We start from the raw sequence: 14,874 nt of genomic DNA, 5'->3' as shown, positions 1-14,874 counted from the left end.
TTCAAGAGAAAAACCACCACCCTTGTGCTCTTTATTGGTAAACTTGTCATATGGAAGGTCTGTTTTCTTTTTAAGAAAAAAAGTTATTTTGTGTATTTGATAGTTTTCCTGAAAATGTCTCTAGGGATTTGAACACCTTAGGATATTTTCAGGCCTGTTTGTAAGATGCCTGTGTGAGGTGTGCACCTTATCTCAGATTTACTTATTGCTTATCTGTGAATTATCTGATCAGATGTAGTAATTCCTTTAGGACAAGACAAATCACAACCTAATATCAACTCACTATCTCTCTCTCTCCATTGATAATAAAGGCTGTCCAGAGAAGTAGCTCATATGCAGACATCTCTCCTTAGTGAAGGAAATTCCAGATTGGCACCAAGGACGTTCTTAGATCTTTCAGTATCATACAGTTTATTTATCTGTCCGCAGAATGCTATGAGCCATGTGAACTTTATAGCTTCAAATTCAGGACTAAGGACTACTTACAGGTCTGGATTGGTGTTCAACAAAGAAAATGTTTATATAGAGCATGAGAATTTCTGTTTCTAACAGAAATAAGAAGTGACAATAAGCTGTATCTTTCTGTAGAGGATTTCTCCAACATGAATGGACAAGCCTTATCTGTGGATATATGGACATCTGCACCACAGAGACATCTTACATAAACATACACAACAGCTCAGGTTGCTTTCATGAAGATAAGTTTCTTACAGCATGATAATTTCATTTGTCATTACAGAGAATGAGATACTAAACAATTTTTCAGCTGGTATTTCTGCTTGTAGAACCAGAAGACATCAGTGATTGCCAGTAGTTGCGTACTAGGGTTTATTTAAATAGAAAGAACTAGTTTGCTAAGGCAACTCTAGTCATTGTGAGAAGTGCTTTCTGAATAGCCACCATAGCTACAATAAATACCTTAGGATTCAAGCTACAGGAAAGCAGCAAATTTGTCTTGAAGTACCAATCTCTTCTAAGCACAGTATGTAAAAGCACATTTCTATGATATTTTAGTTTTGATGCTGCTGGGCTCTTAATTCTTCTTGCATTTTGGCAAAGTATTCTGTACTTACTTTGTGTTTGTCAGTGGGGACACCAATCAGTTCTCTTGTGGGAAGCCCAGGTGGACCTGGAGGACCTGGGGAGCCCTGAAGGAAAAACATAAAGGTACATCTACTAACAGTTGCAATACCTTGTCAAGTTGTTGGTCTGCACAGGCTGATGAGTGAAATGGAAGATGAATAGAAAAAGAGTAATGTAGATATTCCCCTGCTAAAAATAAATTTCTAAATCTCTAAATAAATTGATGGCAAGAAACAAATTCATTTTGTACTGGGATAAACAAATATGAATAGATACTTGCTCTTGCCATGTATGTTTCCAGAGTAAGTGTGAAGGTTATTGCTTTATACAAGGAAGTCTGGCTCTACACATTTCATACTTTGTCTTGGTATAAATAGGGCACAGTTAGACCAGGACATGCAGAAGTTTGTTCCGCTATGACTTTGTTATGCAGATTATCGTTAATTTCAAAGCTATACTTGTTTGTTTTTCCATTAAAGTTATGTAATAAAATTACAAATTAAGAGAGTATTCAAAATAGATTCCTTAATAAATAGCAAACAATATTAACCTGCCCTTCTGTAGTGATACTAATTCCTTAGTTTTCCTTTACCTGTTCACCTTTTTCTCCATAGTAGCCAAGACCTCTGTTGCCCTGCAAAAGCAATAGGTCAGGGTTTACAAAAAGTACAGCTCTGTTTTCTAATGTAAAGTTTAAATTTAAACATTCTGAAAGGGCTTTTCAGATTTAGAATTCTATCAGACGCCACTGAAGAAATGTAATCAAGTAATTGTCTAGTTCTAACTTACAGTAATTTTAGAGAACTGAAAAATATTTTCATAGACCTAAACATTTAATGACTTTAATTGAAAGCTCATGATACTAATGTTAACAGACTTTGAGTCATTCACTGAGTAACCAAACACTTCTTTTGCAAATTTTTTAGCAGACACTAAATAAAAATACTCAGGTGAGTCAGAAAAATTAACTCATACGTATTTTTTTCAGCTGAGATATAATTGAGTATTGTACAGATGGCCAGGTTTCTCTGCTCATGGGAAGCTACTGTGACTACAGTAGCAAATAAAATCTGGCTCTAGAACTGGTTTAATTGTTTCAGGGCAGCTGATCCAGCATAAGATTAACTTTTTGTGGTATGCAGCCAACACAAAAAGTCTTGTGGTACACAGCCTTTGGAGAGGCCCGTGGTTCTTTAATTTACTGCCTTCAAGCAGTCTTGGATAAACCTTAGCAACACAAAATCAACAGGAATGACTTAGAAACAAAGACTTACTTGTGGTCCTTGTGGTCCTGGGGGCCCTGGTGGTCCCTAGAGAAACACAACAGGGGGGGAGAAAGTTACTTGTTGCTTGGTAATCAATGCATGCAGGAGCTCAGTTACTCTGTACTGGAAATAAGTCTGTATTTGGAAGGCAGTGTATTCCTTAGCACTTAGTGTACTAACATCATTACATAAACTGTATTACTGCTCTGAAAAATACCCTTCTAAGTCATACAATAATCTCTCCTAACAAAGTCTCCCAGCTTAGGCATAATTAAATTCCATTTTTATTTCAAGCAATAAGAACTTATTCTGACTTGTTAATGTTTTATGTTCATACCTAGACTAGACACAACACACTAGACAGGTGTTTTGATACAGCACCAGTGTGCAAAGGCTGCTGAACTATCATTAGCATCTTAGATTACCAATTTAATGTTGTACAGAATGATATCAAAGGAAGATTGTGAGAAATGAAACAGTAACAAAAAAAATGCTGCCACAATTTTACAAGACAAGTAGTAGGAAAGCTATTAATTGGAAAGACAACTTGTGTTGCCTCAGTTAATTATGGTAGTTACGGGCTTCAAAGGGCTCTAAACACTAAAAAGAAATCAAATGTGGGAGAGGTGGGGTGAATAAGAAGCATGAGCTTTCCAGAGAAGATGGTGAATAAGAGGTATAATAAAAGAGAGCTGCAGATGGAACTGTCCAACTGTGGAGCCCCAAACGGGGTGCAACTTGGGGTATGCAAAATCAATCCCAACTTGCAAGGGTAAATCATAATTTTCTGGCAAGAACTGTACTTGCTATGTATCTCTGTCCTGCTCTGTATCTTCATGTGAATAAACAATAGTCTTGATCTGTTTTGATTAGTCAAGCAGTCTACGAGCGATTACCTGACCTACAGGTAAGATGCACTGTGCAGGCATCCACCATTGGAGGCTCTGCAGGAACTTGGGGTAGCCACATTTACCTCCATGTGAGGTCTAAGATTCAAGGACAGTACAAACCTGGAAGCATTTCCTAAGTCCTTCCCAAAGGAGAATCACAGCTTTAGAGATTACGAAGATGTATCAGTTGTGTTAAGAGTAGGAGACAGTGGGGATGCATCTACAGTGGCAGTGTTCAAAAGAGATGTTGCTATGACTGCAACATCATGGGTTGCACCACAGTGTACTGAGAATACAAGTCATTGCAGGCTTTGTGAAGCTCATGAAATTTAAGGATTCACTATAGACAAACAGTAGCTAAAGGACTATGGAGATTTCACTTCAATAGGTCCAAAGGAGAAATATATGGTGCAGCTTACTCCAGATGATATTACAGACACTGTGGAAAATGAACTTTGGGAAGGCTTAGCATGCTATGAATTTAGTCCTAGAATTTTTGAGCACTGTTTTTTTTGTTTGTTTGTTTTATGTTTTCTGATTTTTTTTTTCCCTAATCAGTGATACAGAGCAGATTTAAAATAAAATGTTGAAAAGCAAGCAGAAAAAAAAACCCAAACAGATACTATGAGATTTCTTACAGGAAAATAAAGCAAGCCTAAAAAAATTGAAGTATACTGAATTTGAACATCTGCTTTCACCCATAAAATCATTAACCATGGCAAATGAGAAATGTAGAAAATGATATATGGAGAGAACACAATCTCCTCAGAGAAATATTCAGCAGCAGTTGTCAACTCGAATGCTGTAAGTATTGACTTTTGACAAAGGTGACTGAAAAAAAAAAAAGTTTAAAAACAAAATTGTTTTCTAAAAACTAATGAAAAAAGTTATCTTATGCTAATAAAATACCATTTACAAGCAGAAAGGTGATATATTTAAATTCTGATATCTTTGATAACTCACTGTGGAGGGTCACAGATACCTAAACGGGCTAAAATCAATAATCTTTTCAAACAAGACACTCAAGGAAGTAAAAAAAAATGCAATATAAATCAAGAGCCTTGGGCAACACAAGGTGAAAGAAAGTACTGCAATTCTTTGTGCAATACTCATCTGTGTAGAATCAGTGTCTTAGTGCTTTTTCCAAGGTTTTGTATCCAACTACAGACACTCATTATTTTTAAACCTCTTTTTTCACTTCATTTGCTACTTTACAAACTAATATAATGGATCTTGCTGACATGATTCTTCCATTAGGATAATTTCCTACAGAAAGTATTTTAAACATACTTACAGGTCTTCCTGGTGTTCCTCTTGGACCAATAGGTCCTTGAATACCCAGTGTACCTGGAGGTCCCTTTAAATGGAAAAACAAACACACAAACATCAATTAATATTGTTCTGATGACAGTTTCTACTGACAATTTATTATAATTTGCTACAATGCTACTTACTGGAAAACCAATGAATCCTGGATCTCCAGGCTCCCCCTAAAGGAAACAAAGAAGTAAAAAATGCATTAAACAAGATATACAAAATGAAATAAAATGTTTTCTCATTAAATTTTCTTATTACAAAAGATATTTTAAATAATCATAACATATAGTCTTTACAAATCCTTACATACAGCCACATTCAATGAACATTTTGACACAATCTAATGTGTTTTATCATAGATTGATTTTATACTTTCTACATACAGTATAGTTGCATACAATATATTTGGAAAGTACCAAATTGACTAGGGAAGTTAGGGCACCAAACTGCAAGGCTAGGACAGACAATGGACCATGTTCAGTTCATTTTGAAAGACCTAACCAGTAGCATAATCAGAGATACAACCTTAGATGAAATGTACAAGATCATTTTTCATGAGTTGCATGGGAATTACCAAATCATTTTGATTCTCTTCTGAGTCACTGAAAAGCAATTGGAACATACTGTTTTCAGTGACCACATATTTTAACTGCAGTACATGTTGAAATGTTTTTAGAAATTGGATCCAAAAATGTTCTACTGCAAAGACTTTCCAACATCCATAAATAATGTGGTCTTCAGTCCAGACACTTTCAATCATTTTGAATAGCATCTTAACTTTTTTAAAATCCAGTTTACTTGAATTTAGTTCACGGAATAATTTGTAGAACCATTTCCTTTCTGAAATGGTACAGGTGCAAGAATCTATCTTTGACTGCAAAATACTTGAGCAGTTCTGTAATCATTACTAAGTGCTAACAAGTGATCGGAACTTAAGAGGTTTCTGAAAGGAGAAGATTTCTTTAAAAAAAACATAGGCTGCTACAAGTGTGTCAACAGAAAGATATATTTTGGCACTCATCACTGGCACAAAATATATACAAATGAATTCAGCAGATCCATTAAGTGCTCAGAACAGATCAGGTATATGCTTTGTATCTAAATTTGTCACAATTTATACTCTAACAGTTAATGTAAGAACTTATTCTTATCAGATATTTTCAAATTATATAAAACTATACATATGAGAAAAAGATACAAATAATTTAAAAACAAGTTTTATGGATTAGGGAATGTGAAAGCATCCATAAAAATACTTGGAGTTTCCCACATAACTAAATAACATGTGGAAACATATTTTACCACAGGTCAACCAAACTCCTTCATGGAAGTTATAAAGAAAGGGTGATAACATCAAATAGAATCATTTAGTGGACAAAACTTGAACACAGGAATGACTCTGCCACAAATGATATAAAGGTAGCCATTGAACAAAGAAGATAATTCTTGAACCACAATACTTGAACTCGTATTTAAAAGCACAATCTTACAAAAAATGTTTAATTGACAGGTTAATGTATTTGTTCAACTGTATTTGCAGTCCACCCAGAAGGACTAGAAGTCCTTGCAAGGAGTGGACATTACTTCCATGAATATCAGATAGGCTTTGCTGTAATCAGAGAGCAGAAGCTGCCTGGAAAAACCTATACAGAATCTAAGCTAGTCTCTGGGAACATTTCATCCAGAATGTGAGAAAAACTCACTCTCCACCCGTTTGTAACACCTTGCTGAGCATGGGTTGTTAATTCATCAGTTCACAGGGGCTGCACACATACCCGATGTCGGCTGGCGATGTCCGGCGGTAGCACATAGGGCTCCCCCTTCTGGCCCTTTGGTCCTTGAACTCCCTGGTTGTGAGCGAAAAAGGAGTAAAATCTCATATTGTCTGCGAACACATCATCAGTTAAGAGTAATAAAAAATATTTGTAAGGCTTTTCATGAGTATGTACGCATTACTGTTTAAAGGTAGAGACTATGTTTAACTCTGGAAATCTCTGATTTATAAACAAGTACAAACCCTCGTGGTATGTAAGAAAATAGATTTAAGATACAGGGAGAAGATCTCCCTGTTACTGTGATATTACAGGAGCACATCACATCAAGAGCAGCAGCTCATCAGGGCTGACATATGGGCTAGTAAATCCAGGAGCTCCAGTGCTCTCCTCAGCATGATCCTACCTACTGCTCCATGGAAAGCCAGTACGTTAGGTATGAGATAGGGAAGAAAAAAGTTACTTTCATCAGAAACTACAGGTTTTCCTGAAGTAATCTCCCTGCAGGGCCTGCATGACAGGTATAGCTCTGAGCAGACCTGTCAGCCCTAAGCATTATAGGGCATGTCTGTGGTAGGTCTACAAGGATGCTCGATGCTCTGCTGGGCCAAAAGGGATCTCCTGTTCCATCTGTTTCCAACACACACGTGTGTGAAATTCATTTCAGTAATGATCTTTGCTTCAGGTATTTATTTACTATCAGCTACTTACAATGGTACCAGGGAAACCAGAGTGTCCTGGTGTTCCTGGGTCACCTGGGTCACCTATTGTCCCATTACAGCCATCATGACCTGGCTTCCCCCTTGATCCTGGCTGCCCTGGATGACCCTGTTGAGGAAAAAAAAAAGTGTTTATCTATCCATCTGTTTCTAGTTTTCCTTTTCCTGTAGTCACACAGTATTTAGACATTCTCACATTAAGCCCAAGGCTTGGATCCATGGGAAACTATGATTTTCAAAGAAAGAAACAGACAGTGCCTTTTTTTAATATAGCTGCAGCTTGAACCATATGCCCCAGACAGCATGAGTAGTGAAGGACCTTTCAGAAAGGGTAAGAAAGCTATGTTCAATACAGTCTCTGTTAAGCAGAGAATTAAGCCAGATGAAACTTCTGTGCAGGGAGTCACCAAGAAATGGGTTTGTTCAGAATTTCAGTGCTTCACACTGGAGGAGTGGGAAGAAAGGTTCATTACTGCCTTTGAATAGCTTCCAAGCTAGGAAAAAATCAGTGATGCCTTTAGAGCTTGGTTGAGTGCCACGACGAAGCTGTAAATACAGATGGGAAGAAACCAGACACTCAAACCAAGGGTGCTGAGGGCAATGTAGAAGCTCCACACTGAACCTCTGAGATACAGGAAAGCAGGGAAAAGTTACTCCTGCCTTACAATGGGTTTCCACTGCACTATCGATGTTCACCTTAATTGCAATTGCTACTGGTTTGCATTGGGATTGATGGGAAGAAATTCTGCCCTTGACCATCTTCCTTCCAGGGGGCTCAGTCAGGAAAAACAGAAACTAACATAAACAGAATACATTTATTTCTTCTTTGCTACCTAGAGCAGGTTTTATCTTTGCTTCTGCTCACTTGCTTAGAAGAAAAAGAAATCTGTTCATGCCCTTTCATAGCTCCATCAAGTACCTGCATTCCTCACTACAGAACAGAGAGAACAGAGTCAGGCTTTTCAGCATCCTCCCTTGGTCTCTAGCCTCATCCTAGTACTCTGCTGTTACAGTTCATATATGTGCCTATCTGCCTTCTGATGGTCAGTGTTATGTCTTGGCCTAGGAAAGCTGGTTGGTGAACATAATCAAATGGGAAGGGCAAGGGGCTTGAGGGCAGCACACAATAAGCATGCAGATTCAAATAATATCTGAAGGTATTTATTCTTGACAATGCAATTGCAGAGGTTGTGAAAGCAGGGCTAGGAAAGAAAACTTTCTCAGGTAGCAGAATTTGTCCAGACATAGTAACACAGAGCTTTGCAGGAGAATGATATATTTGCAGGAAGACAGAGCACTGAAAAACAACTCAGTATGATGTGATGAGGTAATTGAAAATATAGGCTACAGAATTTTGCACAGGAATGGGAAAGAAGGTCTTCTGATTTTCTTCTAAGAGTGATAAGGAGAGAGAGGAGAGAGGAGAAAGCCCTGAAATTCAATACAGAGTTTTTCAGAAAACAAAAAAGGGTGAAAGCTGAGTGGATGTGGATGTGTGGGTTGCAGAGCAAGGCCCTGGTGTCAGGGAGCACTACAAAGGAAACCCAAGCCTGGGAACTCTGTCCAGGGATTCCAATGACTCAGATTTCTTTGTTATTTTATGACACAAGATGCAAAGAAGTGTAAGCTGGGAAAATACTGTGCTGGGAACTTTACCCAGTTTTCCTCTTTGAATGCTTCAGATTCATGGACCTGGACAATTCGTTCAAAGTTAGATACTAAACAGTTTTTTTAAGATCATCTCATGCACGCTGTATGAGATACAAACCACATAACAATGGTTACAATTATTGGTATTTCTACATGCTTCACAGCTTTGAGATAATTAAGGCATGACCCAGGGGTGTCCTTTGCTCACAAGCCTAAGAGATATGAAGTACTTATCTCACGCGTTATTCCCATAAAAGAACATACTTTTCTGGGTAATCTCTAGGGACACAGGGAATTTCCTTCCTTTTTTGTCATTTTTTTTTTACAAGGGGATTTCTCCATAAGACAAAGCAAACGGACCTTGATTATCAGAGGGAATGAGCAGGAGCACATATTTCATCCTGTTGTTGAGCATCTGCATTTCCACTTACTTCAGCAATTGCACTTAGCTTAACACTGTGTATGTGACTGATACAGAATTCAGGCCAGACACATTAAGGTACAAAGGCATTAACACAGTCTGCCATATTTGCAGTTGGTGATTTCTTAAACATGAGGTAACCGGCTACTTACAGGAATGCCATCTGCCCCTGGGAAACCAGTGACTCCTCTTAGCCCCTAGAGTGAAACAGCACAATTAAAATGATGTTCCATCCAGTACTTTGCTCGTTAGCAAAAAACATCTGATATTCAAAAGTTACCATTTCTCCTTTGGGTCCACTTATTCCTGGTTGTCCTCTTTCACCCTTGTGACCTTTAGGACCCTGCAGTCCTGGGATCCCCATCAATCCTGGTGGTCCAGGGAGCCCCTGTGATCCAAGGTGACCTGGCTGGCCCTGATAAAAGTAATAAAAAAGCATTTATTTAGGAACAGTTGAGATGCATGAAGCTCGGTTGCAGCTCAGCTTCCACTGCTCCAGCAGTGGAGTCAACCTCTTCAGAAGAAATGAAACACAGAACCTCTTTTTATTCCAGTAGACCAGACACTTTGATGAAGGTAGACACCACACAAAGAAACTCCAACAAAGTGACTACATTGTTCGTAACAAAACCAATACATGGAAATGAACTGTCAAATCAATATTTGCTACTTGAACATTAAAAGTGTTTTTTTTCTAGAATAAGGAGAATGACTTCGCAAGAGTGATTCTCACTGATATGCAACATAATCAGTTACACTCCAAGCAGTTAAAATATGCTTAACTGTGAAATCTGTTTACTGGGACATTTCTTACAAATGGAGGCTGATATTTAACGGCATGAATTTCTGCCTGTTTGGGAAAATACTTCTGTTTAACACTGGAGCCTGAAAGTGATTTGACATATATGCCATTAGGGCACCCACAAAGGTTGAGGGCTCCCTATCATTAAAAGCTCCCTTCCAGCATTGGTTTGGTAGAACAGCCTTAATGACACTGTTAAGGCCACTTCAAACATTGTTTGAAAATGATCCTCTGTTGACTGCCAGCATCACAAGGTTCATCACAGGGAGAAAAAGTCATTTTGAAATGACACAATGGTAGTTTAAGTACTGGGGCTGTGACAGTATGGCTGAGATCTGTGAACCAATGTATTTGAAAACTGTTCCAAATGTAGGATCACCAAAGGCACAAATGTTTTTTGTGCTTTGGGGAACCCATTGCACTAATGACAGTAACAGTAAATAGCCACGTTTTTTTCTGAAGAGAGATGCTTAAATAGCACGAAGCACCATTTACCAAAACACTCTAATTAAACAGATTCTAATGAAAGTATTTTAAAAATGCAATTAGATTTTCACAGACCATTCCGCAACAGCACCAGTAACTCACAAAGCATAAGAACATGAACAGGCAGATATATATTTATACAAATGAACTGATATAAAAGTAACATTTTGGGATAAAATATATAGCACAATTGCATAAAAACAGTGAAAATCTATCCTATCCCACCTTCCTGGAATAACTTACTTTTTTTCTCACTCACATCTATGCTGGAAAGATAGAGCTAAAAGATGTCCCTACTGAAGGACACTTTGAATGTTCTATGTTCAATTCCATTAAATGTAATTGAGATGGGAGGAATAAAAGAGGGCAGTGTGGAGACTCAAAGAAATGAACCTGAAGATATCCATTTTATTTGTATTCAGAAAGCAGTAGTCAAGCCAATGAACGTTGTTTTCTGATTTCATGCAAACCTTTATGCTCCTAATAAGGGATAGCCCCAGTTGAGACACAATTTAAACAATTCATTTTCAACAATGTATATATAACTATGTTTTATATATGCTATAGTTGTCTTATCAGAAAGTCCAAAATAAATACCATGACTTAAAAATAGTGTACTTCTAGTTAAAACAAACAAACAAACAAACAAACAAACAAACAGAAAAACAATCTATTTTCCACACCTGTTTTGTGAAAAAATGCCGTAACAACAGTTTGAGTAGGTTTTTATATTTTAAGACTCACTGTATTACATCAAACAAGTCCATCCTAAGGAGATGAGATAACCAAATTCTGTACAAAACTCAGTGAATTATTTTTTCTTGTAAAAAGTCTAGGAATGAGCCAGTATAAAGAATGAAATACATGTAGTTCCTCAAGGAAAAGCCACCAGTATGGATCTCTGGCAGTGCGGATCCTTTGCTATACTGTTGCAATTAATTTGACAGAACTGATTGTTTAGGAGCATTGCCAAAAGACAACAGGGATTTAAGTATTTGAGCTGTCAGCATGAAAGATAATCTCTCCTGTGCTTACAACAAAGCACAATTTAACATAAGTTCCCTACTCCTAAAGTAAGCCTGCTCATGGAGATTACTGATGTTTAGTGGGCCAATGTCTTTCCATTTATCAGTTTAATAAATAGAGAAGAAATAAAGACACATATAAAATATGCTAATCCTGTTGGCAGGAGACATACACATCCGAGTAAGCAGCAGCTCATTTCCTTATGCCAGTCACAGCTGGCAACTGCAGATGCACCTTTCTCTACCTTAGCAGTTTTTGGTCTTTTAAAATAAGTTAATCTCTAGAAGTTATCCCATGAAGGTGCAGACCCATGTCTAGAACAGCTATACTTTTCTCAGTTACTTGCCTGAGATAAAAAGTTGTTGATTAGAAGCACTGGAATGTTTCTAAGCTACAAGATCAGGAAAAATAAATTTTTTCTGATGCCACTTTTTCTTATCAACCTTTAAGTATAACGGGCTTGAGAGAGTACAAATAAGCATACACCATGGAAATGCCTTTTTAAGGGGAATAACAGGTATTTAATTCATTTTTTAAAAATGCAGATTTTTTAAGTACAGTATATCTATTCTTATGCAAATATCTAGTTTAAATATTCCATCATACCTATAAAAATGTAAGGCCTAAATAACTTAAGACAATTTGTCCTTCCCTTACACCCAGATATGGAAAGGAACACTTAATAAAGATGAAAACATATCTTGCATACTTGGAAAGAACAGATAAAAATTATTCAAATTCAATATTAGATATCTGAGTTCAACTTAATTTTGAAAAGTTCTGAAAATAAACATTTGATTTCCTTCCACAAAGAAAGAAATCATGGATTCTGCATGCTGAAAAGGTAGCATTATGTGGGAAACAACTGCCTCTCTGAGCTGTGCCAAATATCATTTTAACTTGCACCCCCATTTTCCTATCTAGTATGAAGAAATAAGTAAACAAGGAATGGGAAACCAGGAGAACTGGGCAACCCTTTCTCATGCCTTCCCTGATTATAGTTGAGAAACTGGGGTTGATGTAGGCAGGTTATTTAACATTATTTGCAATAAAGACATGATAATTGATCATTCTGGAACTATCATGAGGCTAGAGTAGGAGCTGAAGAATTAGTTAATATCGTGACAGTTTGTGGAGTTCTTCAGTCAGTTAGCATGCTGGCTTGTTAACTGAATTAGCTTTATTAACCTTAGCTAACTCAGACATGTCAGCTTTTCCTCTGCTCTCTTTATGTTAAATCTTTTGTTGAACAAGTATGTCCCTTTTTCATTAGCAAATGACCTTAGAACATGCACTCTTTTACAAAGGTCATTAAGGAGATTTAAGCAAAGACAATAAATTTGAAAGGTTTAGTCAAATAAAGCATGACTCAATTATTAGAGTCTGGAATTCCCCTGTGTGAAACATGCCATGCATGTTACTGCTCTGGTTGTGCTCCTGGAAGTTCAGAAATCCTAGAAAATTCTCCGAGGCCATTAAATGATGTTTGGAATTTCCAGGAATTTCCAGGTTAAAAAAAAAGAAAAAGGCAAGCATAGGGGAACATGATATCCCTGGCTGTCATATTTTAAATAACTCACAAAGCACTTCCTCTGGTGCTCTCTTTTCTTACATGATAAAGCAATGCAGAGATATATGGCCCAAATGGCTCTCCAGCAGTAGGCTTTGCATGTTGCTGAGGGAACTGGAACTCTTCCCCTATCCAGAGCATGGCATCATTGCCACTTAATGCCACAGGACTAACAGGCTAGGGCTGTGAGGCTTATGGTATTTTGGGGCAAAGAATATCAGAGGGAGCATGCAAAAAGAAAGGGAAAAAGTGGATGGATGGAATACCTTATAGACCAACAAAGACTCTTACATTCCTCTAACATTCAGATGAATTTACAAAGCTGTCAGTATCAGGACATACTTCCAAACAGAGTCCCTGCCTTGCTCCTCCTGAGACTCCAGCTGACTGGAAGAGGTCTCATACAATCCCTGTGGCCAGCACAGTCATGTGCAAAAGCTATTTACAGGGAGGAGCAAAGGTCAGAAATTTAGGAAGCCTGGAGGAAATCTTCCCAGAAAATATTTGCAGTGTTGTATATACATCGTCCCCTGTCCACTGACGTGCATGAAAGAAAATGCTGTCAGGGTTGTCATTGAATTTAATAACTGTATTTTGCAATTCAGTCCCAGTGGACTTAAGAAGATCTTGAACAGACTTTTAGATCTGTACTGAATGTTCATGTATTGCAGCTTGAACTTTAATTTCCAGTTCTTTTAAGGAGCAGCCAAATGAAAGAGATGTCATGTTGCAATACTTTCTTCCTTCCAATTTACTGCTAAATTTACATGCGTAAAGGAAAGTGTGCTAATTTTGAGAGCAATCAATTTTCTGGGGTGCTATAGAAATAAAGGCACAATGAATGACAGATCCTGTTCCAAAGTTTTTAAAACACAAGTTCGACCATCATGAATTGCTGAGAAACTCACTTACCAGTGTTTAGATATAAAGAAAGGAGAAAAGTAGTTATCTGCAGTAATGAAGAAATGGACAAAAACAGAATTACTGTGGAGCTTCATGATCATTGAACCCACATCACTATATTATGGACTTTTATTTTGTAACTGCTTCTGGTACATGGAATGTGATGATTCAGTATTCCCCATACGAAAATGACCCTTGAAGGACATAATTTATTTAACAGTGGACAAGAAGAAAGGAGGTTAATTTGCTGACATTTTAGAAAGGTCATTTGTGAAAGGACAAGTTCACTTCCTGCAGGAAAGGGGATCTGACTGTGATGGACAAGAGGGAGCCGGGGCTTTCGTGAGAGGGCTCAGTCTGGCACAGTGACCATAGAGGATGGATGGGTAAAGGAAATGACAGCAAGAACCTAGATGCAGCCTTGCTAGCCAGAGACTGAAACAAGCAGAACAGAAAGCAACTCACCAGGGAATAAAATGTATGATTCAAATAGTAAAGCTCTTTTTTTTTTTTTTTTTTTTTTTTTTTTTTTTTTGCTAGCAAAATGAAGAGAATGGGGTACAAATTTAGGGATTTTGCAGTTCACTTAGCTTCCATAGAAGTAGGCACATTAAAGCAATCTTTTAGTCTAACTGAAAATGGATGGCCTTCGTGCTCCCCTCAGCTCAAAGGAATAAGCTCATAAACCTGGTTGTGGTACAGAGAATGAGATGGGCATAGCATGTGGTATTTCTCCTCAAGTGTGAATCCAGGAATTGCTGGACTGAACACACCAGAGTGCTGTGCCAGAAATACTTTAGCTATGGGGCTGCACAGCTTTAGGCTGAGAGGAAGAGATACCGCGTGGAATATCCTGCTCTAATAAAATAATGTTTCTTTTAGTCACATTTTTCAGTGATTACTGGAATAAACTGAGCTTAGAACACTTTTCTTTCAAAGCTTCCCTGTGTAAGTTGGTTAGCGCACACAT

The 14,874-nt window shown here is 37.6% G+C and overlaps 1 protein-coding gene across 3 annotated transcripts in view; it reads right to left on the bottom strand.

The window, feature by feature from the left end:
• The window catches only part of COL4A2 (collagen type IV alpha 2 chain), a 144,698-nt gene that overhangs the window by 42,255 nt on the left and 87,569 nt on the right, over window positions 1-14,874 (bottom strand). For all 3 annotated transcript variants that reach the window (XM_090128690.1, XM_090128698.1, XM_090128706.1), the window contains exons 5-13: window positions 9,398-9,532; window positions 9,270-9,314; window positions 7,039-7,155; window positions 6,331-6,402; window positions 4,693-4,728; window positions 4,533-4,595; window positions 2,358-2,393; window positions 1,676-1,717; window positions 1,074-1,148 (exon numbers count right to left, since the gene is read on the bottom strand). In XM_090128690.1, coding sequence (XP_089984816.1) covers window positions 1,074-1,148; window positions 1,676-1,717; window positions 2,358-2,393; window positions 4,533-4,595; window positions 4,693-4,728; window positions 6,331-6,402; window positions 7,039-7,155; window positions 9,270-9,314; window positions 9,398-9,532 — 621 coding nt within the window. The remainder of the gene's footprint in view (window positions 1-1,073; window positions 1,149-1,675; window positions 1,718-2,357; window positions 2,394-4,532; window positions 4,596-4,692; window positions 4,729-6,330; window positions 6,403-7,038; window positions 7,156-9,269; window positions 9,315-9,397; window positions 9,533-14,874) is intronic.

The sequence above is a fragment of the Phasianus colchicus genome, chromosome 1 (genome assembly GCF_987193195.1).
Source record: "Phasianus colchicus chromosome 1, bPhaCol1.hap1.1, whole genome shotgun sequence".
Taxonomy (NCBI): Eukaryota; Metazoa; Chordata; class Aves; order Galliformes; family Phasianidae; genus Phasianus; species Phasianus colchicus.
This window is presented reverse-complemented; position numbering and strand designations above follow the sequence as displayed.